Source organism: Festucalex cinctus, chromosome 11 (genome assembly GCF_051991245.1).
Source record: "Festucalex cinctus isolate MCC-2025b chromosome 11, RoL_Fcin_1.0, whole genome shotgun sequence".
In the NCBI taxonomy this organism is placed as follows: Eukaryota; Metazoa; Chordata; class Actinopteri; order Syngnathiformes; family Syngnathidae; genus Festucalex; species Festucalex cinctus.
In genome coordinates this window covers 22,143,097-22,169,680 of record NC_135421.1, presented here as the reverse complement: position 1 = coordinate 22,169,680, position 26,584 = coordinate 22,143,097, and the positions used below count along the sequence as shown (strand labels likewise).

The 26,584-nt window shown below is 38.1% G+C and overlaps 2 protein-coding genes across 2 annotated transcripts; one reads left to right on the top strand and one right to left on the bottom strand.

Annotated features, from left to right (window-relative positions):
* Positions 1-560: 560 nt before the first annotated feature.
* On the bottom strand, positions 561-26,584 carry LOC144030105 (general transcription factor IIF subunit 2-like). Its single transcript, XM_077536074.1, has 8 exons — positions 26,052-26,584; positions 25,744-25,808; positions 25,620-25,638; positions 24,701-24,845; positions 4,277-4,358; positions 2,213-2,312; positions 1,978-2,121; positions 561-830 (listed from the first exon to the last, which is right to left on the bottom strand). Exons 1-8 carry the CDS (start codon positions 26,115-26,117, stop codon positions 693-695), a joined length of 759 nt encoding a protein of 252 aa, XP_077392200.1. The 5' UTR covers positions 26,118-26,584; the 3' UTR covers positions 561-692.
* On the top strand, positions 13,641-15,791 carry kctd4 (potassium channel tetramerization domain containing 4). The gene has a single exon (XM_077536072.1). The coding sequence runs from the start codon at positions 13,898-13,900 to the stop codon at positions 14,672-14,674; it is 777 nt and encodes a 258-aa protein (XP_077392198.1). The 5' UTR covers positions 13,641-13,897; the 3' UTR covers positions 14,675-15,791.

The following is a 26,584-nucleotide window of genomic DNA, read 5'->3' as shown; positions in this document are numbered from 1 at the left end:
TGGTTAATTAGATTTTAAGATTGAGTTTATTAGATTTTCCTACAGCATCACATGGATGTGAACGACATGTACTCGGATGGTTTATACTAACGGCTACTGGGGTACCTAATCCCTTCTTGCTTGGGGCCCCTGGGGAATGTTGCTACGGAAAGGTATTAATTGTTCATGAAAAACTATGACGTTATATTATAGACAAAATATTCTTACTGTTGAAAATGGCTCAAGTATCCCATGCACAGTTAAAACATCGCCACCTGGCGTTGTGGATCAGTCAGTGCACGTAAACCTACTTGTTTCTGATGGACGACACGCCAGTTAAAAGTTAATGCCGTCGCATTTTCACTTCATTTTCTTAATTACCACTCGCTCCAAGAGTTGCATCTGCTTTTAACAAGTACACATTCCCGTCCACGTATCTGGTTTGGGCGCGGTCATACAGCCGTTTTAAATTTTAAAATCCAACGCAGCATGTTTCCACTGCCTCACATGGCGTTCTGTAAACATGGCTAACCGAGGGTCCACAGTTGCCATAGGAACAGTGAAAGAACGAGACAGCCAGATTGGAAATTAACTTTACTGGACTCCCCAGGCTTGCATTGACACAAGTAATAAAGACAACCAACATAACTAAAGTAACCGTCACACTGGAGAGCGAGAGAGAACAAAAAAAAAAAAAAAACTTGGACGTGAAGTTAGGCCGTCTGCATCTCTTCTTCCTCCTCCTCAGCTGACTGGTAGTGTCTGTACTCTGGTTTCAGCTCCCACGTGCTTTTGTGGGCCCCTTTGCTGTTGTACGTACCAATATCCCGCATGATCTCTTTCAGGTAGGTCTACGTGACATTGCATAAACATACTTTTATTTTATCTCCGAGTAGAAACTGTTTGGATTCCAGCATGACGGTGAAATTGATTCAATATGTTGGAATGGCCAAACAACGGAGTTATTAACGAATTATTATTATTATTATTATCCTTCATATATATATTTAAAAAAAAACAACAACAACAACAACTGCTGTTCACTGGCTGGAAATGGGCTCAATCACAGTTCACCTCTTTTCCGAGTTTGGTCATGTGATATTCGCAGGCTGAGCCGTGATTGGTCATTACCTGAGCAACTTTGTCATATTCAGCCAACAGCAAGTGGCAAAATGGCCGCCACTTGAGATAGATAAAAGCGAATGGATTAATTCATATTTCACAAACGCAATATTGATCAGAATACTGTGTTTAGACTAGTGGGGCTGCTGCTTAGAACATATTGTAAAGAAAATTTTGTGGTTGACTTCCCTTTTAAAACCAAGGTACGTAATTGAACTGAGTTTTAGTGTACCATTAAACCCTGAGTTATTATAAAGTACAATTTTACCTGACTCACCTAAGAAAATTATTAATTTACTAAAAATAATGTATCCATACCAGCGACGTATGGTGGCAGAAAAATTAAATGCCTTTTGACTAGTCCACAAACAGCCACAGGGTGTCACTGTGGCGCTTGGAGAGCGAATGCCGAGCATCTCCGCGCTGATAAGCGACAAGACTTTTTGACAATGAGCATTCCGGTTACTTCAGTTCAGTTAATTGGAGTGCTAGCCAAGTGCTTTGCGAAGAGGAACGGTGGCGTGGAGTGTATTGCGGCGTTTGTCTCCCACTCAAGCGATGGTTACGCAATCAGATGCAATCAGAGGGAGTGCAGGACCTCAAGGTCTCATCAGCACCTACACGTTGCTGTTCTCTGCTCGCTGGAACAAATCCACTGTTATCGATGCAGCCCATATGTGTGTGCGTGTGAGAAAAAAAGAAAGAAAGAAAGAACTGGCCCAAATTGTAGCCACAAGCAGATAGTGTGAACAAGCACAAACGTCATGCTGTGGGCGATTGGTGCAAATGTAACAAAGCAAGGTGGATAGTGGGCAGGTGTATTGTTTGTTTGTTTGTTGCTCTTTTCCCGGCAACGCCATTTGTGATTTTGCTCACCATAGGTTGCTTGGTGATGTCCACCAGGTCTTTCATGTTGTAGTACTGATGCTTCTCAAAGGCAGCGAAGAGCATGTCCAATACCACCTGTCGCTCAGCTCTCACCATCTTCCCTTCCGACTTCTTCTTCTTTTCATACTCCACCTGGTAAACATAGCGGAGGTCACCGCTTAATGTCGCGCTGAGGCGTACGAACGCTGACATTTGACCGGTGTGGGCGAAACGGAGCGCTAACGTTGAAGTCGTGGTTGGCCACGGGCTTGAAGACGGTTGTGATGGCTTGCTCCAGCTGCTGTGTCAAACGCTGAGGCTTCAGCGACTCCTTCATTTGAACCCTGACGTGCACAAACGCAAACAGAATTTGTTTATGAATGCGTACATCTGACTATCAACAGTACTGACAACATGGTGGCAGTCTTGATCTTGTTATTTTTTTAAAGAAATAATTAATAAGCAGCTTGAAGCCTCTTTTTTTAACAATAATTATTATTTTTAATCAATCAAATTGCTACTTGTGAGTTCAGTCATGCTACGGAAGAGTATTGCATTCACTTGGGGGGAGGGGATGTTTTTATTGCGGACTCGCAGACTTTTTCCCCCGTTTATATATATATATATATATATATATATATATATATATATATATATATATATATATATATATATATATACATATATATATACATATATATATATATACATATATATACATATACATATATATATATACATATATATACATATACATATATATATATATATATATATATATATATATATACACACATATATACTCCCTGTTTTTTTTTTCAAAATATTTTTTCTGAGTAATTTTTTTCTTGTTTTTTTTTTAGAGAAAAATTAGTAAAACAGTCAACAAAATTCTGAAAAACAAAACTTAAAAAAAAAATTACACAAACAAAAAAACATTTTTTTCCCCTAGTGAATGCAATACGCTTCCTTTTTAATCTGCCAAAAAAAATATATATATATATTATGCTAAATTTTTGGCTAAATTGTTGCGTCCCATTTTTCATTTTGAAATGTAATTCACATACTTAAAAGTATCTCAAGTAAAGATAATCCAAACTAAATCACGAGTACCACAACAATTCTTTCTTATTCCTCGTTTGCCGTAATGAAGGGACATTTGTTGGACAGCTCACTGTGTACTAAAATGTGGCCATCTGTAATGCCTGACCAGCATCCAAACCAAATGATCAGTGCAGAATTTGAACAGATTTGGTCGCCACCACCACCACCAACCCCAACCATTGCTATCAGTGATTATTGGAGGACAACAAATCAATAGGCATTGTGTGTTTGCATTGGACTGCATCGTCGTCGCACATCTGCCAGCGATACAGTTGCTATAGTGACACCATCAATAGAAGATACCAATGAAAAGGAGACAAAATTGAGAAAGTGGTTTAAAAAAAAACAACAACAAAACAAAACATGGGAACAGATGGCACTGGGGACTTGTTATATGTATGTAAGGCTCGGAAACGCTAGAAGAACAAACTCTGGCGTTATGGTGTGGAAAGCTCTAAATTCCAAGCTTGGGTAGAACTTGAACACAGTGGGTACGAGTCTCCTCACATTGTAAAAAATGAGGTGTTTGCTCAATGTGAAAGTAACAATTGTCAGCAAATGTTTGGGGTTTTTTTTCTCCTTGGCAAGATACATCTTTTAGCATGTGGTCAACACTAGCTGAATAAAATATACTTGGATTTTTTTTTTTTTTTTTTTTTTAATACTGTGGGAATTGCGACCAGGGTGAGGTCCTAAGGAACAGGTAGCCTTGCAGTGACCCTTTTGGGGTTCAGAAAGGGGGGGGGCGCATTTAAGAAACAAAAAACAGACTACAGCCTATGCCTGTTGATTAGATACATAAGTTAATTGTTCTGTAATGTTGAGTAGCTAGTCACAATAATAAAAGATTGACAATCTACATAGACAGAAACAATTAACGTGTTCTAACCGAATCAAGCTTATTTACAAAAAATAAATAAATGAATAAATCTCTAAGCACTATAGGACAATTACAAAACACTGCTTATGTTAGTTAAAATGTGAATTTCATGTACATTTTGTGTAATTTTTATTTGTGTAAATTTGTTGTTTGTATGCGAGTTTATCTATAATGTTAAAGTAAAATTTGGCATTCTAGATAAATAACATTTATTATGTATGACTCATGTTGACCAGGAGGCTTTAAAAAAAAAAAAAAGAAAAAAAAATATCGCTATTATTTCAAACAATAATCTACGTCTACAACATTTCACAGTTCACTCACTTCTTGAGCTTCATGTAGTTGGCCGTGACGACGGGTCTGCATTCGGCTCTGTGCACCACCATCCCCTCCAGACTGATTTCATCTACAAACAAAGACGACGCACGGCGTCAGCTGGCGCATCACGATTCACTCAACCCCTGCATGAACATTACGTTTGCGTCATTACGGAAAAACAACGCGATTATCAACTTGTCACAAAGCTTTGCTCCAGCAAATACACGTCTGTTTCTTTGCGATTCGCTGCTGGTATTGATTTGGGAACATTACATTCAGACACCAGCTGCATTCGTCACAGGAAAATAATTGCCATGGTGCAACAAGGCAACCGTAACAGAATGCACACGAGAGTGCTGTGGCGAGGTAAGTGGCCATACAAATTAGGATGATGCAATTACAGGATATTGCTTGCACATTTTAATGTAAAATACTGTACTGTGTCGACAAAATAATCAATATAAATTGAAAAGAGTGACAACATGCTCTTCTTAACAATTTGCGCATTAAATCTCTCAAGAAAACTTCTGAATGTATATGATTTGGATTAAGTGAGTCAAGTCGACCCAAGAATGTTATTTCCACTAATCTAAACATGGCATTCAGATTAATATTGCATTTGTGGAATATGACTGAAGCAGCAAAATCCATCTGTTTTGATCCATCTCAGGGTGCGGCCATTTTGACACTTTGTGTCGGGTGAAAATGACATCACAGTTGCTCAGGTAACAACCAATCGCAGCTTACAGTTTTCTGAGTTTGGTCATGTCATGTGACATTCGCAAGCAGAGCCATGATTGGCCGTTACCTGAGCCTGGAGCAGCTGTGATGTCATTTTCAGTAGACAGCAAGTGGCAAAATGGCCGCCCACATGGATAGATTAAAGGGATACTTGACTCATTGAGACATATTTTATCTATAATTAATGTGGTAACTTCGTTATTTTTCATGTACAATTAATACCTTTAAAAAGTAAGTTTTGTACTTGCTGTCAACTGATGATGACATCACCTGTGCTGAGGAAGTAGGTAACGACCAATCATGGCTCAGTTTGCTGACCAACCCCAGAGAACAGGTGAGCCATGATTGGTCGTTACCTACTTCCTCAGCACAGGTGATGTCATCATCAGTTGACAGCAAGAGGAAAAAAATAGATTTTTTAAAGGTATTAATCCATCCATCCATTTTCTTGATTGCCTTTTTCTTCACAAGGGTCGCGGGGGTGCTGGAGCCTATCCCAGCTGGATATGGGTAGCAGGCGGGGTACATTCTGAACTGGTTGCCAGCCAATCGCAAGGAATTAATTGTACATGAAAAATAATAATTCTGGACTAAATATGAACTTTTGGAACAAAACTCCAACGTGAAACATGTTCAATGTCAACAGGTATCAACATCAATAATAGTGGGAAAATGGTGTGAGGAAATGGTACACAGCTACCTAGTGAGCTTCCAGCTGCCTGCTGCCTTCCTAAAGCCTTTTACAGCACGTCTTGCCAATCCCCAATGAACTCTCTCGGGAAATACAGCCCAGCTGTTTGCGAGTTTCAATACTGCCTCCAACAACAACAAAATCACATTGCGAGCTGAATGTGCCTTACTATTTTATTGTGCTTATTGGACTTGTAAATCATCATAAGTCATCTTCAGGAAAAAAAAAAAACAATTGAAAGTCCTGTTGTTGCAATGACAACTGCTTGGTGATTGATGTGTTCTTATTAGTCATTGTTTGTATGTGGACATGCACTGTTCGTGAGAATATTTTTCACTCCGCAGTTGAGTATGATGCTCAAAAGGGCTGCAGGAGGTCCAGAGGACCTGTGGAGGAGATGGAATCCTCTGATGTGTGACTGAGTTGACTACGCAGGGATATGTGCCAACGTCACCTTGTCTCAGAATTCAAATTGTGTGTGGGCAAGTGAAAGATTAAAGAAAAAAAAAAAGGAAGGGAAGTGTGAAGCATGACGTCTTCTCGGAGTGACGGCTTTCTGTGACGATGGTGTTACAGCAGGATCCCCTGTCGGAACCTGCCAACTGTTAACAGATTGCTCTTTTTGTGTTTAGGACTGATAATGTCACAATGTGTACAGAATAGATGATATCATCACTGTCCTGTGAAATTTTTATTGTATTTTTATTACGTTTTTGGGACGTCTGCATTCAGTTTCATCCCATAAATAATCATTATTAATAATTATTCTTATTTTATTAGTGCACAATATTTTTGCTTCTACACCCAAAATAATCATAATTCAGACTTCATTAAATATCAAAAATGCTATCTGGACAAGCCTGAATGTACATGTACCAATAATATCAACTCTACAAAATTTTATGCATTTATGTACCATACATTTCATTATCTTGACAATAATACATTCAATTATGGTCCAAATGATGTTTAAAGGGATACTTCACTTATTTAGCCCATTATAGCAATAAAAAGTTAATATTTTATCGATAATTAATTTGATACTTTCATTATTTTTCATGTACAATTAGTACCTTTAAAAACACATTTTGCAACTTGCTGTCGACTGAAAATGACATCACAAGGGCTCAGGTAACCAATCACAGCTCACCTGTTTTCTAGGTTCGGTCATGTGACATTCACAAGCTGAGCTGGGATTGGTTACTTGAGCCCTTGTGATGTCATTTTCAGTCGACAGCAATTTGCAAAATGTCTTTTTAAAGGTACTAATTGTACCTGAAAAATAATGAAAGTATCAAATTTATTATAGGCAAAATATTAATGTTTGACTGCCAAAAATGGCTAAATAAGTAAAGTATCACTTTAAATAAATGGCATGATGACTAAGTTAAATGATGTGGTGTTTAGAATTCAAATATTCAATTATTATTATTATTTTTAAATTGTTGATACTCTATAATGGACATACTAAGGAACCAAAATTCTGTTCCTCTCTTTTACCTTTACTGTGTAGATTTTGTTTTTTTCACCTCTCCAGTATGCGACCAATTAAATTGATCCTTGCTTTTCATCCAAAAACGTAGTTTTTTTTTTTTTTTCCCAAGATTTAATTTATTTGATAAGTAGCCTAACATATTTGGTTTAAAGTATTTACTCTTTGACAGCACTATGCACTGCTTTGTAGAATGAGCGAAACTATTGATTGATCTTGTCGAGGCCTCCGATCCTCATCATTCAGGGAAGGAAGGTGAAATGGATGAACGACTGACTGCGAGTGCAATCCATAAAAGAGACCGATAACGCCGAGATCGCCTTCGGGCAAAGTGTTTTTGACTGACTCGAGGATTTTTATTTATTTATTTTTTAGACTTCTGTTGAATCTGTTCAGCCTGAAATTCAAGTGATTGGTTTGAAGGAATAGTCTAAAATATGTTTTGAATGAAGCAACAGAGAGCAATGAATGCTGCTCAGGCTCAAGGCAGACAGACCATGTGCTTGAAAGTAAATGTTATTCTCACACAAAGTCTATAATAAACAGTGTGTGGCTGTGTCTAAATACCCCTCCGACTTCCCTACTTCTGCTCAGCCACAAGCCAGATGGTTACTCTTCAGAGAAAAAAAAAATGGCTGCACCTAGCTGTTGTAGTGACTCAGTGGGTAAATCAGGAGCAGGTACGCATATGTTCGCTACACACGTTCGTTCACATTTGTTGGCCGGAAGATGCCTGTAAGCTTGCAAGCAGTGTCGTTTGATTGAAATCACAGCCTTGAATCATTTAGTGCAGGTGCAATCGCTGTGGTCCCCATAGCAACCACCACATGCTGTCCAACTTCACGTGTCACATTAAGTTCAATCAAATTACAGTCTGGTGTGTTTGGAATATCGAGGCCATTAACATTTGGGTCGCAGTAGAAGTCCGAGAAGGAAGGATCTGCTTTTTATTTGTTTTTTTTGGTTGTTTTTTTTGCTCAAGGCAGGCCATTAAAGGAAATCAAACACATGCCAGCAAACAGACGCTAAATCGACACCCACATACAACATGTGTGGACGCAAGTCAACTGAAAATCAAATGTTTGGTAGGTGGAGGGGCAACAGAGAGAGGATCTCAAGGCTTCAGTGCGGGGGAGGAACTCTTGAGATTTACAAAAAAAAAAAAAAAAAAGTCCAGCATGTAGGCTTCACTATAAAAATAATAATAATCATAAAAAAAAAACAGTGATAAATCAGGTTAGCATTTTTTTTTACAAATTTGGGAGGGGGCGGGATCAAGTGCAAGGTTACACTGTCAAAACTTGGGTTTGTGCAGTGTTTAACGTCATATATGGACAGGCAAAGCATAAAAAAACAGTAATGCATTAAAAATTCTTTGCCGAGCAAGTGTTAAGGGGATACTTGACTCATTGAGCCATTTTCAGCAATAAAAAGTTAATATTTTTGTCCATAATTAATGCGCTAACTTCATTATTTTTCATGTATAATTAATATCTTTTAGATTTTCCACTTGCTGTCCACTGAAGACGACATCACCTGTGCTGAGGAAACGGGTAACAACCAATCATGGCTCAGTGCGCTGACCAAACCCAGAAAACGGGTGAACCATGATTGGTCGTTACCCGTTTCCTCAGCACAGGTGATGTCAACATCAGCCAACAGCAAGTGGGAAAATTTGGTTTTAATTAAATTGTACATGTAAAATGATGAAGTTAAATCAATTCTGAACAAAATATTTACTTCTTACTAGGGGTGTCAAAATTAGCGCATTCATTTTTAGTTCATTTAGAGTTCCTTTACTTACTGGGTGAATTCCAGTTGCAACGCAGCAAACCCATCAGTGTCAAAGTGTAGCTGTAATAAATTAAAAATATATTTGTGGAGACAGGGGTCAAGTTTAATTTTGCAATTTTAAAAAATATGCAAAATTTCACAAGTTACTTCATGTTCAAGATTAGATAACTTTTAATATGAAAAGAAAAATGCATTGAGCTGTCACCAACATCTTACAAATGCAATTATGCCATCCCGTGGCAGAAAAATCACCTCAACACAAATCAATAGCACAATCTTTTTACAGTACAGTAAAACTTTTTTTCAATTTTAACTCAATTTTATGAATTACAGTATGATGAAACTATTATCAGTGACTCAAAGATGCAAGCATATTCATTTAACATTTTTATGTTAAAAAGAGTATTGGAAACTTGGGGGGAAAAATTATTGTACATTTAGAACAGATACAATTTATGCTAAATCTTAACTATATTGAAGTCATGAGATTAATTACGATTAAAAATTTTCACTTGACACCCATACTTTTTACTACTGAAAATGGCTCAATGAGTCAAGTATCCCTTTAAACGGAATTAACTACAGTTATTTTGAACACACTAATCATACAAATAATTACTGTGTAAATGAAAACAACAAAAATGAAAATGTATTTTTCTAAGGACATGCACAAACAATAATTGGGAATGACGCAATGGAAATATTGCCCCCCCAAAAAATCGTCAAAAGGTCTTGTGGCACGCTGAAGTCTCACACAACGGCGATTTCAACTCTTACCTTTCTGTATGATTCTAAAGTATTGTATTTCTGCAGATAAAAAGAGAGCATTTACAATTCTTTAAGGGTATAGTTGAATGGAGGATGAGAGGAGTGAAGACAATAGCGCAGAAGAGAGACGGATGCGGCTCGGGAGAGAAGGTTACCCGTCCACCCCCTCACACTCATCTCATACCTCCATCTGTTTCAAGGCCCTATTCTTGCAGCTCTGACCTTCCTAATGTTTCACACAACAAACAGCAGGCCGCCCACCAAGCCTCCATCCACCACCAGTCTCCAGCCTTCCGCTCCTCATCCATCATATACAAGGACTGATGTCTCCCAACATTTTATATAGACGCATGTCAAAACACCATAAAAACACAGCTTCCAAAAAGCATGTCGTTTTTTCCCCCCAGTCATCTCAGTACAGTTTTTAAACAATGCTAGCTGTATGAAATGTGTTGCAATTAGTTTTCTGAACATCTGCACAAAGCCCAAAAGACACACAATCAATACCGTAGTACTCAAAATAGATTACTTCCGCGTCATCGTTCACTTCCCCTGGAGGCACATTTCGGTCTGTGCGTGATCATTTCCATTGTCCTTTTTCCTCCCTAACCATTATCTCTGACATCTCCCAGGACAGTTCTTCACGTACATGAGAAGAGTTAATGATATGGTTGCTTTAAATAGCCACAGCCATGCTTGATGGCAGACGCTCTGGACTTGTCGGAATGCAAATTGATGAGCGCATCATTTATTTGTCGTTTTGTTACTGAAAGCTCATTTACCTACTTTCACCGTGAGAATAGAGTGGGGGGAAAAAATGAAAGCTAGAGTAACGTGTGAAATTTGTGAATGAGGCAACACCCTTACTCATTTACAAGAAAAATAAAGAAGTTGAATTTTAACAGATTTTACATATCACTGTCGTGTAGAAACCTAGCATGTCCAATTTTGGTCAATTTATTTATTTTTTTTAATAGCAAATTGATAATGTTGGTCAGTCCAGCGTTGCTTATTTAAAAAAACAAAAAAAAACTACTGACCAATCTGAAGTGTGGGAAACACCTTGCTCTCTTTGTCTCATTTGCTCCCAAAAATGTATAAATACGTTCTATTTTAAATATTACTATGCTCCCAAAGGCGTATTTTTTGTTTTGTTTGTTTTGTTTTTCTTTTTTGTTTGTTTTTTTTAAGTTAGAGCATTGAGAAGGCTTTGAACTGAAGAGAATGCTTGAAGCAATAGTAGTTATCACAAAAACGGCCAGAAGGTGGCAGCAGAGTATAAGGGACCAACCAGGTTGTTGCAACAACCTCTTTTCCCCAGTGTTTGGGAATATATGATAAAACTTAGCTATATTTTAATGCTATGCTGCAAAATGGAAACAGATTTTTTTTTTTCTGAAGAAAGAAAAAGACTAATCTTTCTTTTGGTAGGTTCCATGTTTTTATAGCGATAGAACACGATATCCTGTGGGCCTTGCAAAATCAGTCAAAATCCATTAAAACAGCCGGGAGCTTCAATGAAAATGGCTGGGAAGTGAATTAGTGAAAGATGCAATGTTAATGACTCATGAATGTTAATGATGACAACAAGGAAGCAAATTGCATGTGTGTGTAACTTGCTGATCGTCTCTCTAAATATAATTTTTCTATTAGAGATCATCTGTTTTCTATTAGAGCTCATCAGCCCCTAGGCTGCTTCATTAAGAAAATGCATTGATTCCATTCATTACCATGCAGCTAATTTTGTAACATTGGGTTCACGTTAGCTTGACTTTCATTTGGACAAAATGATAAAACACAAAATGTGGCCACTTATTCATAAAATAAGTTAATTTTAAGTTCCTCAATATATTTAAGAATGTAAACATGGAAGACAAGGGCAGTTAATCACATTTTCGTTCATATTACCCACCAAGTAATGATGTTTTTGATGAGTTTCTTGATCATCCAAATTTATCTTGCTGACACCTGGTATTAAATGATCTACACAAGCAGACGTCTCTGCAAAAGAAAGGCTTCTGTATTGAATAAAGACGAGACTGACAGCTCTGAGCTCATAGAGGACCCTATTTTAAGTGGTTGCCATGCCAGCTTCACAGCAGTCAGTGACTCCATGTTTCACCACCAGCTCTTACTGCTCCCTAATGAATTATTCACCACCTTAAAAGAGGGAAGGAGCATCCTTTTCTGCAGCATTTTTGGAAATTTAATTCATCCAGCTCCGACAGCTGTGCAAAAACACAGACTGGCAGTTTTTTTTTTTCCTTTTTGCAAATAATGAGCATCCTGAACAGGCCATCTTAATGAAAAGGAGGCAGAAGGCAAGTCTAACTAACCACAGTCCACCCTGCTACATTTGGCTTGTTTGTAATTCTGACTGAGTGTGGTTGATAATGACTCCACTAATTGCTTATGATTAGGAAACCACCACAGAGAAAGACACATCCTCGCATGGATGTGTAGACATGCAGCATTTCATCACAATCATATCTTCAGTCACTGTATTTCAGGGGTGTCTAAATTTGTGCATTAATTTTTAGTTAATTAAAAAGCTTCTTTAACGCCACTATTTTTTTTTTTTAAATGAGCGATTAATGATGAACACACAAGACACGTCGACGTCAAAATTTAGCAGTAATAAATAATAATGCATATATTTATGGAGACTGGGGTTAAGTTATATTTTACTTTTTATTATTTTAAAAAAAGGTGCAGAATTTCACAAGTTACTTCATGTTAAAGATTAGATAACAATATGAAAAAAAATGCACTGAGCAGCTGTCACCAACGTCTTACAAATCCAATTAAGCCATCTAGTGGCAGAAAAACGACCTCAAAACAAATCAATCACACTCGTTTTTAACAGTACATATTTTTAATTTTAACTCAATTTTATTAAATATTATGAAATTAATATCAAACACTAAAGGATTCAGCCATTTCTATTTAACACTTTGTTAACAGTATGAAAACTTAGAAACAAATATTGTAAATTTAGAACAGATATACAATTGTGATTAATCATAACTATTGAAGTAATGTCATCAAAATTTGTAATTGCCTGACACCCCTACTGTATTTAAATGTGTACTAGACATCATCAGCACATCATCGTCTATAAGGCACCACGGAGTACCTGCTTTCCCAAAAAGCAAAGATTTGTACTTAGTAGCCGTTCTTTTTTTTTTTTTTCCCCCTTTTGTGAGATCAATGTGTCAATATGAGAAAAAAAAAAATCAATTTCTTAGTGTATGGTAAAAACAGAATCCATAGACCTACCCTTCTGTGAAAATCACTTTCAGGTTTTGATTGCAGATTTTCATTATGATGTCCCATTTGGGATCATCTGTCACACGAGAGTATGCAAGAGATCGATTCAATAGTTAACATTATTGTATTACTATTTGGGACTGAAGCTCTTTGTAACTGGAGCTCGAATCACATTTATAGTCCTCCATAGACAGCCGCCATCGAGCCAACAAACAAACAAGCACACGCTCGCACATACGATTCGCTGCCAAAAGAAAAGGAGCTATCGTGTTCTTGGGTGCAAGAAAGAAAATGCATATTAACATAAAAACACTTTGTTGCATTGCAATTAGCAGTGAACAAACTGGCACGAAGACAAGCAGGAGGACAAGCAACTCTGTAAAGCCCTTTTACATACAGACTTCCAATTTCATATGGTGAAAAGGTGTGAATGTGTAAACGTGCGCGCGCTAATTGCTTAAGCTTAGTTCTGCATCTCTTGGGAGTGGGAAAAAAAACAGACTGGAGTTCATACCCCTCTGCTATCATACTCTTTTTTCTTTTCTACCCTCACTGAATGCGATGCTGTCTGCCCACCCACTCATGGCGAGAGAGAGAGCGACCGACTGAGAGAGTGACAGAGAGAGAGGTAGGGAGGGATTATAGAGCTCCCTTCTCTTTTCAACGACCAGTCCACGGGAGCAACTTTGCCCGACAGGACTCAGCCACCCACTATTACACACTTTTAACAGATTAGAGCATCGGAGACGCGTTCTCTCATCTAAAAAGAAGAAAGACGAATAAAAAAACTCATTTAATAGTGCTGCTCGCACACATGCATACGCGCCAGCTCTGAGGAGGCTGGGTCGAAAGCTGGAGAGGGTATCTGAGAATGGAATGGAACCTCAGAAGAATGGAAAGTGAACTGAGACACATCAACCCCGACCTGCTGCAGCCCAGCAAGAGCTTCAAGAAGCCCACGTCAGGTACCATCACCATCAACGTCGGCGGCTTCCTGTACACGGCTCACCGGACCACCCTCGCCAAGCACCAGGGCACCTTTCTGGAAGAGTTGGCCAATGGTAAGAAACCCGTCCAGCACATGGACTCCATGGGGAACCCGTTCATCGACAGAGACGGTCCAGTTTTCCGCCACGTGCTCAACTACCTCCGGACCGGAGAGCTGCAGCTGCCCGACGACTTCCGAGAGGCGGGGCTCCTCCGAAGGGAGGCCGACTTTTACCGCCTGGTCGAACTCGTGGAAGCCGTGGCCGAGTGGGAAAGTCACCGGGCCGCCCAGCGGGAGCCGGCCTTTTTGGAGGTGACCGACAGCCACGAGAGGTCACAGGGCCTCAAGGTGTATTGCAGTGATCCCACCTTCATCGACAAGGTCAAAGGTCGGCTGGTGCAGATCTCCAAGAGCCGCCTGGACGGCTTTCCGGAAGAATTTGAGGTGTCGTCCAACGTGATCCAGTTCAGACATTTCATCAAGTCGGAGCCAGGCTCGCGGCTGGTACTGAAGGAGGACAGCACATTCTTGTGCACGCTCGACTGCCTGAAACTGGAGACGGTGATGCTAGCCCTGAGATCTGGCTTCAGGCTGGTCACCAGCCTAGACAGCAGCAAAGGCTCTGTTGTGGCGGCCGAAGCCCTGCATTTTGTCAAATAGGCTGAGTGGGGGGGAAAAAAAACAAGAAGCAGTGCCTGATTCCATTTCCACTCCTCCAACATTTGATTTTTGGCTTGAAGGTGTTGTGATATGTGTTGAGCTGTGATTTGTTATTAGTGGAAAAAGAAAAGAACAAGACGAGTGTGTTTTCACGTGGTGTTCATACTGTATATTCAAAATTCATTGCACAACAATGGCTCACAATCAACACATTTAATCTGGATAGAATAATTTGAGTTCCATCATAAAGCAACATGAATATTTTCTTTGTACTGCAAGTACTAAGTGCATTTAATGGATCTAGGATAATTCGACTTTGACGATATTTTAAAGTCACCCCCCCATTTTTTTTTTTTTAAACTATGTTCTATGCAGCCACACTAGTCTAAATACGGTATTCTAGTTGATATTGCATTAGACTCAGGCAACAACCAATCACAGCTCGCCTGTTTTCTGGAGCTGAGCTGTGATTGGTTGTTACCCGAGACCTGAGCAACTGTGATGTCATATTCAGTCGACAGCAAGTGGCAAAATGGCCGCCCCCTGAAATGGATAAAAATGGCTGGATTTTAACTCATATTCCACAAATGTAATATTAATCAGAATGTCGTGTTTAGACGAGAGAGGTCACATGTAACATATTCTTGTCAAGAAATGTTTAAGGTTGGCTTCCACTTTCAAGAGTTTAGATTAGTCCCCACAAATGGAGTGAAGACAGCAAAGCGAAATTCTCAACAATGGATAGCTTCGCCAGTGGTTTCTCTTTTCACATTTACTCGTTCTGCTCCTTTTGCAACAGCTGCAGCCCTCAAACCTAACCGTGACGTGCACCATTGTGCCGTTCAGCTTTTACTACAGTGTGTGTGTGTTGCAATACAATATGTGTACTGCACAAATAGGTTGACGTCCTAATCAGAACCAGCATCTGTTTCTCTCTTTTCATTGCATCAAGCTGAGTTTAGCGCAAACAACTGTGACTGTTGTAAGGGCTTCGAATCGAGCATGATGCATATGTGCACTTAATAAATTTGCTGTCGGTGCTGTGAGCCTCCGTGTAGTCAGTGCATCAATCATGACTATGTGAATATTTTATGAATAAAATTACAGTGAAACCCCAGTGGCAAGTGGAAGTTTTTGTATCTTTGTGCATGGCGATTGTAATTTTGCTGTATTTTTCCTCGAACAAAAATCATAAAAAAAACAACAATAATGAGACTCAATGGCTGCATTAAATGGGAAAAAGCACTGGAACACAAGAAGTTTCAGTAAAGCAAGTAAGATATACTTTGTAAATTTACTTGTCGTGATAATCAGTAATTGAATACAATTATAGCCCTCTGGACTGTAGTTTACTCGAACACACATTTTAAAAGTGTGTCAGTTTGTGCAAACGCTCCACCCAACTCAAAACAAACAGCATACTGTTTGAGTTCTGGGCTGATCCATAGCTAAAAACTACACAAAGTAGGCATTCAGGGTGGTCAAGGTGAAGACAGAGACACTATTCTCCTTTTAGTGCACTACCATCAACATGATTTTTTTTTTTCAAGTAATTTTAGCAAGTAAAACGATCACATGGTGTAAAGGGTCTTAAACTGGTCTGAAGAGTTACTTTGGAGGCTTCCATTAGTATTAAATGTATTCACCCCCCCGTATATAGCAGTTTATAGCTGATTATCAAAAACGACAAAATATGGTGGTGTGTCCACAAACATTGGTGACGACAAAAAATATTAATTAAATTACCAATCATAATTGTAATTTTATGCTACATAATACAAAGTTCCTGAAACCATTAACTGCCATTAAAATACACTTAAAAGCCACGCTAGCTTGCTGCCATAATAGTGCAACTCAGACCTGTAGAAGTCCTAGGGGAGAGAAGATCTGGTATCCAGAAAATAGGCCAATCATCCTCTTCCCTCAAGGAGAAACACTTTTTATCTGGCTGCATGTCACCATAGCGTACTATTAGCATGAAAATGGCACAATTACCCCATGTACTAAGCAATATGAAAATATACCTGCCAAATTGCACCATTAAACATAATTTGAGTAGGTCCTTCTCTTATTACGACATTGGCAGCGGAAGCACGGATAATTTGTTATTGATATGTCTCAAGATTGCGGGCACTGGCTATTGCACAACATTACAGCCTTCAAACTGCCTGGAAATGTCATAACAGTGAAAATGAAGTCCCACTTCATTACAAGTTGGAAATAAAACATGTCTGATGAGTAACTTCAATACATAAAGGAACAAAAGAAGTACCATAAAAGCTTTAAAAATTATCAACCTTATTTATTTATTTTTATTTTTTTTTAATTAGAAGCTATGTCGCCAAAAATTTAAGAATTGCACCAGAGAATGTTGAGCACAATGTTTGTTTGTTTTTGTTTTGTTACTGAAAATTATCATTGTGGTTCGTGTATATAAAGGGGTGGGTATTAAAAACAAAATAAATAAAAAAACAAAAAAACAAAAAAAAAAGAAGATACAGGACGTGGCATTTTGCTTTGGTTTTTGACATATGATGGTAAATTGATGTCATTCTTTATGATTGTGGTTCTGCAAAGTTTTTTTCCTTCAGCATTTTTCTCCCCAATGCATCAATTAACATGTCTAAACTTTTACAGTATCATTGACAAAATATCACTGTAGCATCATTACTATTTACTTCACAATTCCCACTCCTTCTATTGTTATGAATAAAAATATGTAACATGTAAACAAACACTTAGCAGCCTTTCCACCTGCCCGTCCTACTGTGTCAAGACCCCCCACCCACCACACTTGCACCATCTGTGATGACTGAAACCACCTCCATCAGCAGGCAACACCCTGAAGCCCTCCATGATTCATACAGCCACATCAACCTCTTACATCCTGACTTGCAGTATAACTCATTCTAAGTCCAAATGTAAAAACATCCACACAGATATCAAACAGCAAATAGTTTTGGTGGTTGTTGAAACATGGACACTTGCCGAATCAGTTCTGATTTCAGCAACAAGCCATGCTAATTACAGTTGAGCTTGATGCGTTTTTAATGGTGGTTACTGCTTACTAATTTGCGAGGTCACACGATTGATGCATCATCAAAGGCAGTTTTAGGATGAAGTGAGTGAGAAGAAACCAGCTAAATGAACGAGGCGAACAAATAAAGTCAGGCTTTTCACCTGTTGCTGGGCAAACTCAATTCCTACATTTCCATCATCATCATCCACTCAAATACACCCCCGTCCTTGTCATCAGGCCTCAGCCATGTGCCGACTCTCAGCTAGAAATGACTAACATACCTCAGATTCTTATCCGACAGGTCCAGAAACAGAAGACACGGCAAAGGGGGAGCAGGGATAAGGCAATGAAGAGGAAGAAGTGAGGATTGCCCAAGGACATTCATACGTTCAGATCAGAAGCACAAGGGAGGATGGTTGTAAAAGTATCTTTAAAAAAAAAAAAAAAAAAAATGCATCCATTCATCGGTAATGGCATCCAATTGTCATGAAGCTTGGGAGATTTCCACCCATTTCACAATTGGAAGATGTACATCCGCATTATGCTCCTCCTCAAGTCAATGGTTGCAAATGGTTAAAAATTAAAAAAATAAATAAATAAATAAATACATAAATGAATAAATAAATAAATATTGACATAAAAACATTGGAGGGGACAGTAAAAACATTATGTACAACTTCATCAGCCCACTGTATGATGAGAAGGCTTTGATGCAGCCTCTCACCTGAAGAGATCAACCAGGGCCATGTTGCAACAAGCTGTTTCCCCACAGTTTTAAACAGATTTGTGAATAATGATGGAACTGAGTTATACAGTATCCTAATGCTAATTGTTGCAAAATGGAAACAGATAGATTTATACTTTTTTTTTTTTTTTTCCCTGATGAAAGAAGAGACTAATCTTTCTTTTGGTAGGTTCCATGTTTTTTTTGTAGCAATGGAATATAATATTTTGCAAATTATATTTTATCATTTTAATTCATAATCAAAATTATTAATTATAAATCAGTCAAAATCCAGTAAAACAGCCGGGACCGAAGGGGGTTGCTTCAGTGAAAACGGCTGGGAGTGAATGAGTTAATTTCAAACGATTGGTAAAATTAATTATTACTGCACGTATTTTTCACTTTGTAATCAAGGTTTTCTTAAATCATGGACAAATAAAATAAAAGCCTCTATTTTTTTTCTGAACTATGACTAACTGCAAGCTGCTGTCTTACGCCACATCTATGAACAAAGCACAGTAAGCAGAATGATTCATACAGCCTGTTGCATTTTCAATAGCTCCATTGAGGATGTTTGAACATCACAGGGCGCTGAATTGTCAATCCAAAACCATTAACGACAAATGGAAGACAGAATCTCTCCCCCGAAAACCTGACTAATGGCTAGACTAAGCCTAGGCAAGTTGGGAGAAGCACAAAGACAAAAAACCATATGGCCACTACTGACTGACTTATATTCTGAATTTAAGTACGCATGCTCATAGACAAGGGTGTGTACTATAAGTACATTTTGTTTTTGAGTCACTATTTATGGTGGTGTGCAAACGCCCAAGCTAAGACTAATTTACCTTTCAATCTAGTGGCATCAATCAATCAATCAATCAATCAATCAATCCATCCATCCATACCAACATTAAGAAGGACTTGTATCAAAACCTGCCAAGATCTACAGGCAACAGTGTGGCACATCTGGCAACTTTTTTTCCCATGTCACAGGACTGTTGTGTGGGAGCAAAGCAGGTGGGAGGCAAAGCTTTTGTGCATAAATAACAATTCATATTAAATTTGGCCACTTAAACGGCGACTGAGTCACAATCCTATGTTCACCTTGGACAAAACAACCAGGGCAAAGAAAAAAAGAAAACAACCTCATTTTCAGTAAGCGAAGCACCCTTATCCACAAGTCTGACAACACAGAAAAAAATAAATAAAAATGTAACACTTTTAAAACAACTGCCGACACGATGTTTGAATATCGCAAGACTCAACTACGATACAACAGCAACAAAAGGCAACAGTTTAGCGTCTACCTGGGTGTAGTTTTATGGTGCTATTTGAATATAATTCATGCTATTCAGGTGCTGCTTCATCAAGTGAAAATACAATTCTGTCTGGCACCACCAACTTAACAGTAATTTATGAGCTGCACTTAGGAAGGAATTCCATGGATAAGACTGCAATAATTCAAAGGAAGCCAAAAAAAAAAAAACTAATGACATTGGACACTGGATAAAGTATTTAATGTGATTCTAGAGAGAATGAACAACTTTTAGGTTTGCGTTGATTCAAAAACAAGCGTTATGAGCTTGTTCGCGTACATAGTATGTGGCAAAATGAGATTTATAAGCTTCAAAAGACTGTTACAGTTCTTTATATGAGAACCAAAGAACCATTCATTGAATAACTTTGCATGCTACTACTGTATGTCATGCAAAAGTAACCAATAATACTAAACATTTCAAGCCAGTAGTTGGAGGTGTAAGACCGTCAAACAGAGTGGCACCATGCGACTGTACATGATCATGCTGACGGCTTGCTAAAAATAAAACAAATGAATGAATGAGTTTGTCAGGACAGATGTAGGATAGTTTTCACTGTGACTGTAAAGCACCAAAAATGTCAAAGAACTACTGATCACCAGTGAAGCAAAATTTAGCTTGGTATACAGTCATTGTGCTGGTCCTCCTACTCACACATTATCATATTTGCAATGGATGTGATGTGCAAGTGCAAAGACAGGATGTAACGCACAGTGATGGCATATTCAGTATGTTTTCAGTCAACTAAACAAACCTAAAAAAAATAAATAAAAGTTTGTTTGTTTGTTTATTTTTTGCATAAAAGGATATTTTTTTTTGAGCATGTACAGGAGCTACTAAAAAAAAATAAAAAATAAAAATAAAAATCTAAAACGTGTTCAAACACCACGGTTTTGTAATCTAAAAAGATGAGACCACAAAAAAACATTTTGAAACTCTCAAGGTGTAGCTGTGTTCAGAAATAATCACTCACATTCAAACTCATGTTAAATGTGTCAGCACATACCTGCCGCCATTAAAAGTGCCTCTAATAAACTTCCAATTCTACTTGGCTTTATCTGACATTTAGTTTGTTTTCCAGCAGAAGCCTGAAGCTTTTGTGCCAACACTGAAAATTATTTCGAACTGTCCATAAATTGTCCCACTTTGTCTAACTAAGGCCCCAGTCCCAGCTGAAGAAAAAAACGCCCAAAAGTGCTTCTTGTATGGTTTTGTTTTTGCAATGGCCAAAAAGCTCAACTTCAGTGTCACTGGACAACAAAGAAATCTTCCAAACACATGTGGCAAAACAGTATCTAAATAACCTGGAGGCACAATAGGACAAAGAGATTCGTGGATGGGAACTTACAAAGGATTTTTGCCTCATTATACCAGGTTAGGACAGTCATAGCCTTAAGTAATACAGCATTGCTTTACAGCTGCCTTTCAGTTCTGTGCACTCTTCTGTGGCGCCCAAGCCTGTTGCTTAGCAACTTCTTGATCAATACCTTCTCCTTGCCAGAACAAAAACACGAGGAAGAAAGGGAAACAGTGAAGTTCATTTTAGTACAAAAAGTACAAAAGCCAAGTCAGACACCATTCATGTATTTATCCGTCACTGATGGTTGCCATTAGCAACCTCTTACCATTGTTGCCTGAATGAACACTGCATTACATGCGTGCAGTGTGAAATATGGGGATTACTGTGCAAAGACAGAGGCTGACTGAATCTTCTAGGAATTGGGTTCAAATTGGGAATAAAAAAGTAAACTGATCATTTGTTAGGCTTCAATTTGAAACTCCACAAAGCAGCAGGTAACATCTAAGTAACAAGTCCAAATTTTAGTTTGCAAATATTTCAACATTTGCTGGCCACATGCCAGCATTTCACATGTATGCGTAAAATGGGCCCTCAAAACCACGGAAAATCCAAATGATCAGAAAATTTGCCATTTAACTAAAACTTTCAGGAAAAATATGCCTTCCCGTCAAACCTTAACTTCTGCGTTACTGTTTTCAAATGTCAATATTACATAAAAAATCCTATCAGATAGGGTGAATGAAAATGTGATGGCATAATTTTGATGGATGAATCAAGTCACTGAATGCGCACATTGCAATAAAATATATTGAATTGTGGCTATGAGAGAGCCAATTTCAGCTTTTCAATGTAGTGCCACGAGTGTGCGTCCACTTTAGGTTGTTGTCATGGCGACAGTGAGCTAAAATATAGCACTTGCCAGTTTGGTGTTTGTTTATGTGCATTGAGTAAAAAAAAAAAAAAAAAAAGAAACAAAAGGGCCAATTAAAAAAAAAAAAAAAGAAAAAAAAAGAAAGTGTGATCACGTCCATAGCTGTGGAAAAAAACATTTTGGGATTCTAGTGTTGCAAATCGAGTTGGTGGGGTGTATCAACGCAAGTTCTAAAAACACATTTAGTATCCGCTAACTCAAGTTAAGATTCTGCACTTGACAGTTATTCTTCTATTGTTTGGGTCACTGACAGCGACTGTAGACAGACAAGAGGCAGACGCACTTAGAGATTATTCTTGTCCATTTTTTACCCTGCTTTACATCTGTCATTCATGCTCCTGTCTCACAATGAATTTTGACTGAGCATCTATCATGTGAAAAAGCCAAAATCAGATCAATTTAGGGGTGCATGGTTTACCAGTACTGCAGAGGTATTGTGATACCTCGCTGTCAAAAATTCAATGAGCGATAAGATATGCAGTATGGTAGGGCTGGGTGGGTGATATGGCCAAAAAAAAAATAATCTCTTATTTTTTTCTAGTCATTTAGGTCAATTATGATTTTAATCGATTTTAATCTAATAAATGCATCAAATGTTTATTTAAAGTATATAAACTTAACATTCATAGTTTGTGCTTAATTTTCACAATTGAGTAGTTGGTAGCTATTGTATACTTCTTGTAAACCACACATCCAGCATTCTGCCACTTGTGCAAAATTACCACTCACAAAAACATCTGTATGTAACAAAACATAAGAACAACAGCTTTTAATAATCCAGAAGAGAACATTCCAATTTCACGATTCAGCAAATTTTCAGCGATTCAATTTTCAAAATGACAATTAATCGCATTAATTGGCTTTATTGCCAAGCCCTACAGTACATGGGTACCGATACTTAAGACTACACAGCAATGGTTCTCTTGTAAATGTACAAATTAATTCAAATAGAAATTGGAACAATCAGGATGTAAACAATATCCACTTTGACCAGTATATTGTATCAAGAATCAGTTAAATATCACTATGTGCTCCTAATAGGTGTGTGAGAGTGAGCAAAAAAAGGGACTTGTAAAGTGAGTGGGAGTACAGTGACATACTGCACACCTTACTGTGGGCAAGTAGCTAAGCAGTGGCCAGGAAAACACTATTAACAAAATATTACATCTCAGAGGAAATAATCCAACTGTTAGTTTTCACTGTATTTTCACAATACTGTTGCCACTTAAAAAGACAGCTTTTTCCATATTCAGAGCCACATATAAATGGTCTGCATAAGTCTACGTTGGATCTCTTTTCTTTTTTTTCTTTTTTCTTTTTTTTAATGGACTGTAATGTTTTTGTTTTTTTAAATGTATTTATGAACACAACCTTCTGAATAAAAATTAATAAGTGCCGAAAAAAACTTGCACAGGAACAGCAATCCATTATCACATGTAGGTGGCATTAATGTAGAATGCAAGAGTGGGTGCATTTAAAGTGCTCGAGGGCGATGAAAGCATAAATCTTCGAGTGCAGGGTGCTTCCTGGTGAAGGCTTTTTTTTCCCTCTCTCTCTCTTTTCAATTTTCAGGTAACATTTAGCAAGTTGGGCAGAAATATGACTGAAGAGGAATTAAAGCAATCACGTACAGAAATTTACATTAGTTCTTGTCATCTCCACTGTCTGCATTTCTATGTGGTTTGTTGTTGAAGTGTATGCTTCATGATAATTTTACAACATTGCTATTATGGAGGAACACTATCCCCGATGCACTTTGAAACAAATAAAGAAAGGAGACAACACTATCTGTGGGTCGAAATAAAACATGATGACACAAACACCCCATGTTTAATTTTATTCTTCATAACTAATTTTAAATTGCATTATTTCTTTTGAATATTCAGTGCTCCAAAATATGGTGGCAGTGTAATGGCCATCTGGACTGAGCTGCTTGCAAAAATGCAGAAAATAATTTCATTCTTGAGCAGAACAAGTCTTATGCTATATTTTAAACATGGGTGAGTGTAATCTGTATTTCTTGTTGTGTCCTCTAGCAGAGGACAGAACATAATTTCATTTATAAGCGCCTTGGTTTGTCTCTATGTCACCCCCCCACACACACACATCTGCTCTGCTGCTAAATGAGGAAATTAGAGAAATGTGTTCCAGTTTCACTCAGTTAATTTAAATGGAATCTGCTTGGTGATTTACAAAGTCATGTATCAGCAACTCGGCTCCTACTGAAGAAAACCTTTACAAGCATGACAAAGATTATGTTTTATTTTCTACTTGGTCGCGTAGCCTATCTGCTCTTGTCAAATTGTCACAAAAGAAAGTGCAAATTTTCAAATAACAGTGTTTTTACAAATGTATTTTACAAGATTTTATAAACCAAACAAGAAAATGTAGTGAGTCACTGAAATAAGATGAAACCTCAAATTATAGTTGCACCTATTTTTATGCTCTCATGCAAATTCCTGCATCTCTCAGCAGTATGGCACAATATGTCTGCCAGCGAACAACCTACAAATGTAAATCAGCGTACCATCAGTATTCTCATGGATTTTGCATAACTGAATATATTATACCTTAAAAGAATATATATATGACTAACTTCTTTTTGTAAATGACACACATTTTAAATATACGTGTGTATACGTCATATCACCTATTGAAAAAAAGAAAATAGAAAACAAACAAACAAATAAAAGCAACATTTAAGTAAACTGTGCTCTCAACACCAAATCTGACCTTTATCACCCTGGCTAAAGACGGCCATGGTCTGTCCAGCCAGTGAGTTCATGGTGAAGGGATGCTCTCTGGGGACCTGTGGCGCTGAATCGTTTTCTCCATCAGCACCCATAGCTGCCAGCTCTTTATTCAGGCTGAAACAAACCTGACCAAAACAATAACAAAATAATGCATACATAAGTAAAATGTGAGAATATGAAATGTACCATGCATACACAACACATTTTTTTGGGGGAGGTTCGAATACAGCTTAGGGCAAAGGTGGGCTCAAGGGCTACATAAAATTTTTAAAACAGTTGAGGCAGATGGCGACCCCACATGGGGTACATTCAGAAATCCACTCCAAGCACCCTCGGCTAAACTCTGGACATTCAGAAATTGAGAGCATTGTTGGAATGTGCTGTTTGTCAAAGCGAATCAGTGGTTGTGCTACAGTACACCTTGGCTGCAGACTCAGGCAGAACACGGAAGGAAGTTGTTCAAGAAGCAAGTCATTCAAGCCAGGCAGTTGGGAGAACACTCTGCCTCTCAGAAAGAACACTGCACTCCCACGGTAGAGTTAGGGTGTCAGATTGAATTTCCGAAAGCACCCAATGTTGTGTCTCTCCTCTTTAGACGAGTGTTTCTCCTTGTCTGTCAGTGACGCGCTTGCTCATGTGGGTCTCGTTTTTGTGCCCAGGTCTTGGCCTAAACGGGCTCAAATTGGTACTACAGTATATACATAGTTGAAAACAGCATTGAGCATTGTGTTCATCACTGAAAAGCTGTATATCGACACCCTCTTAAAATAATTGACTAAAAATCTGAAAAAATAATGTCTTAGGCGATTATTTTAAGAAGGTGTCGATAGAGTTGTTAATATGTGTGAATATTGTAGAAATGGGATTTGAGTCCAGTGCTTTCATTGGATATGTCTCACCTGAGTTTTGCCTTGCTTCCTAAACGATAATGAGAAATGGACAATAGTCAATCGGGAACAAAGACAAAGGATAATAAAAATCAAAACGCAACGCAAATTAATTACTCGACTAAGCCATACATACTTTCCAATGGTAATCTTCCCCACCTCTGTTGCTTTGTCCCACTGTTGAGCTAAATACTTAGGAACCTGTGGGAAAGGCAGAGGAGCCAGTTCGCCCTGAAGTCAGTTTTTTTGTTTTGTTTTTAGCATTTTTAAAACATGCCTACCAATAATTGTACAGTACTTCTACTTTTATTTTTGGCTTACATGTAAACATGCAGTATCAGCTTGCTAATTGCAAGGTATTGATGGTTCCATACCATGAAGTAGATTTAACTAACTAACTAACTAACTAACTAAACATTTTTGATAATTTGCAGGTGAACAAACCTTGACAAGCCACACGCCTTTACTTTGTTTAGCTCCAGTGAGATTAACTGCACCCTTTTCTGACATATTTGAAGTCTAACGTTAACACTTCGGTCCAGGAAAAAAACTAAATAAACCAGACACAGGTGGGATTTACCCTGCCTTCACGTGCTATGGGAAAAATGGACCTCATCACTCGGACACTCCTAATTACGACTGAGTTCCGTTCATGTGCTTTTGTTGTTGTAGCAACAAAAAACACAGGGAAGCTGACGTCGCATTTGCTCGTAAAACCAAACAATTACGGCACATAACGAGCTGTAAAGGACAGGACATTGAATTGTGTATGCTATGTAATTGTGTACTTTCTAAAACAACTTGCTAGCGGACGAAAACACCCTTATAAGTGTTAATATTCCTTGCTATTCACAAATCATTGTGCGCTCTCCGCCATGTCAAAACTCGGAAAAGTTTACACAACTCGAAACTCGGGAATCAAAATTAATTCCCAGTTCCCCAGTAGAAAATACGACATTAGGGGGCGTTCATGTGCA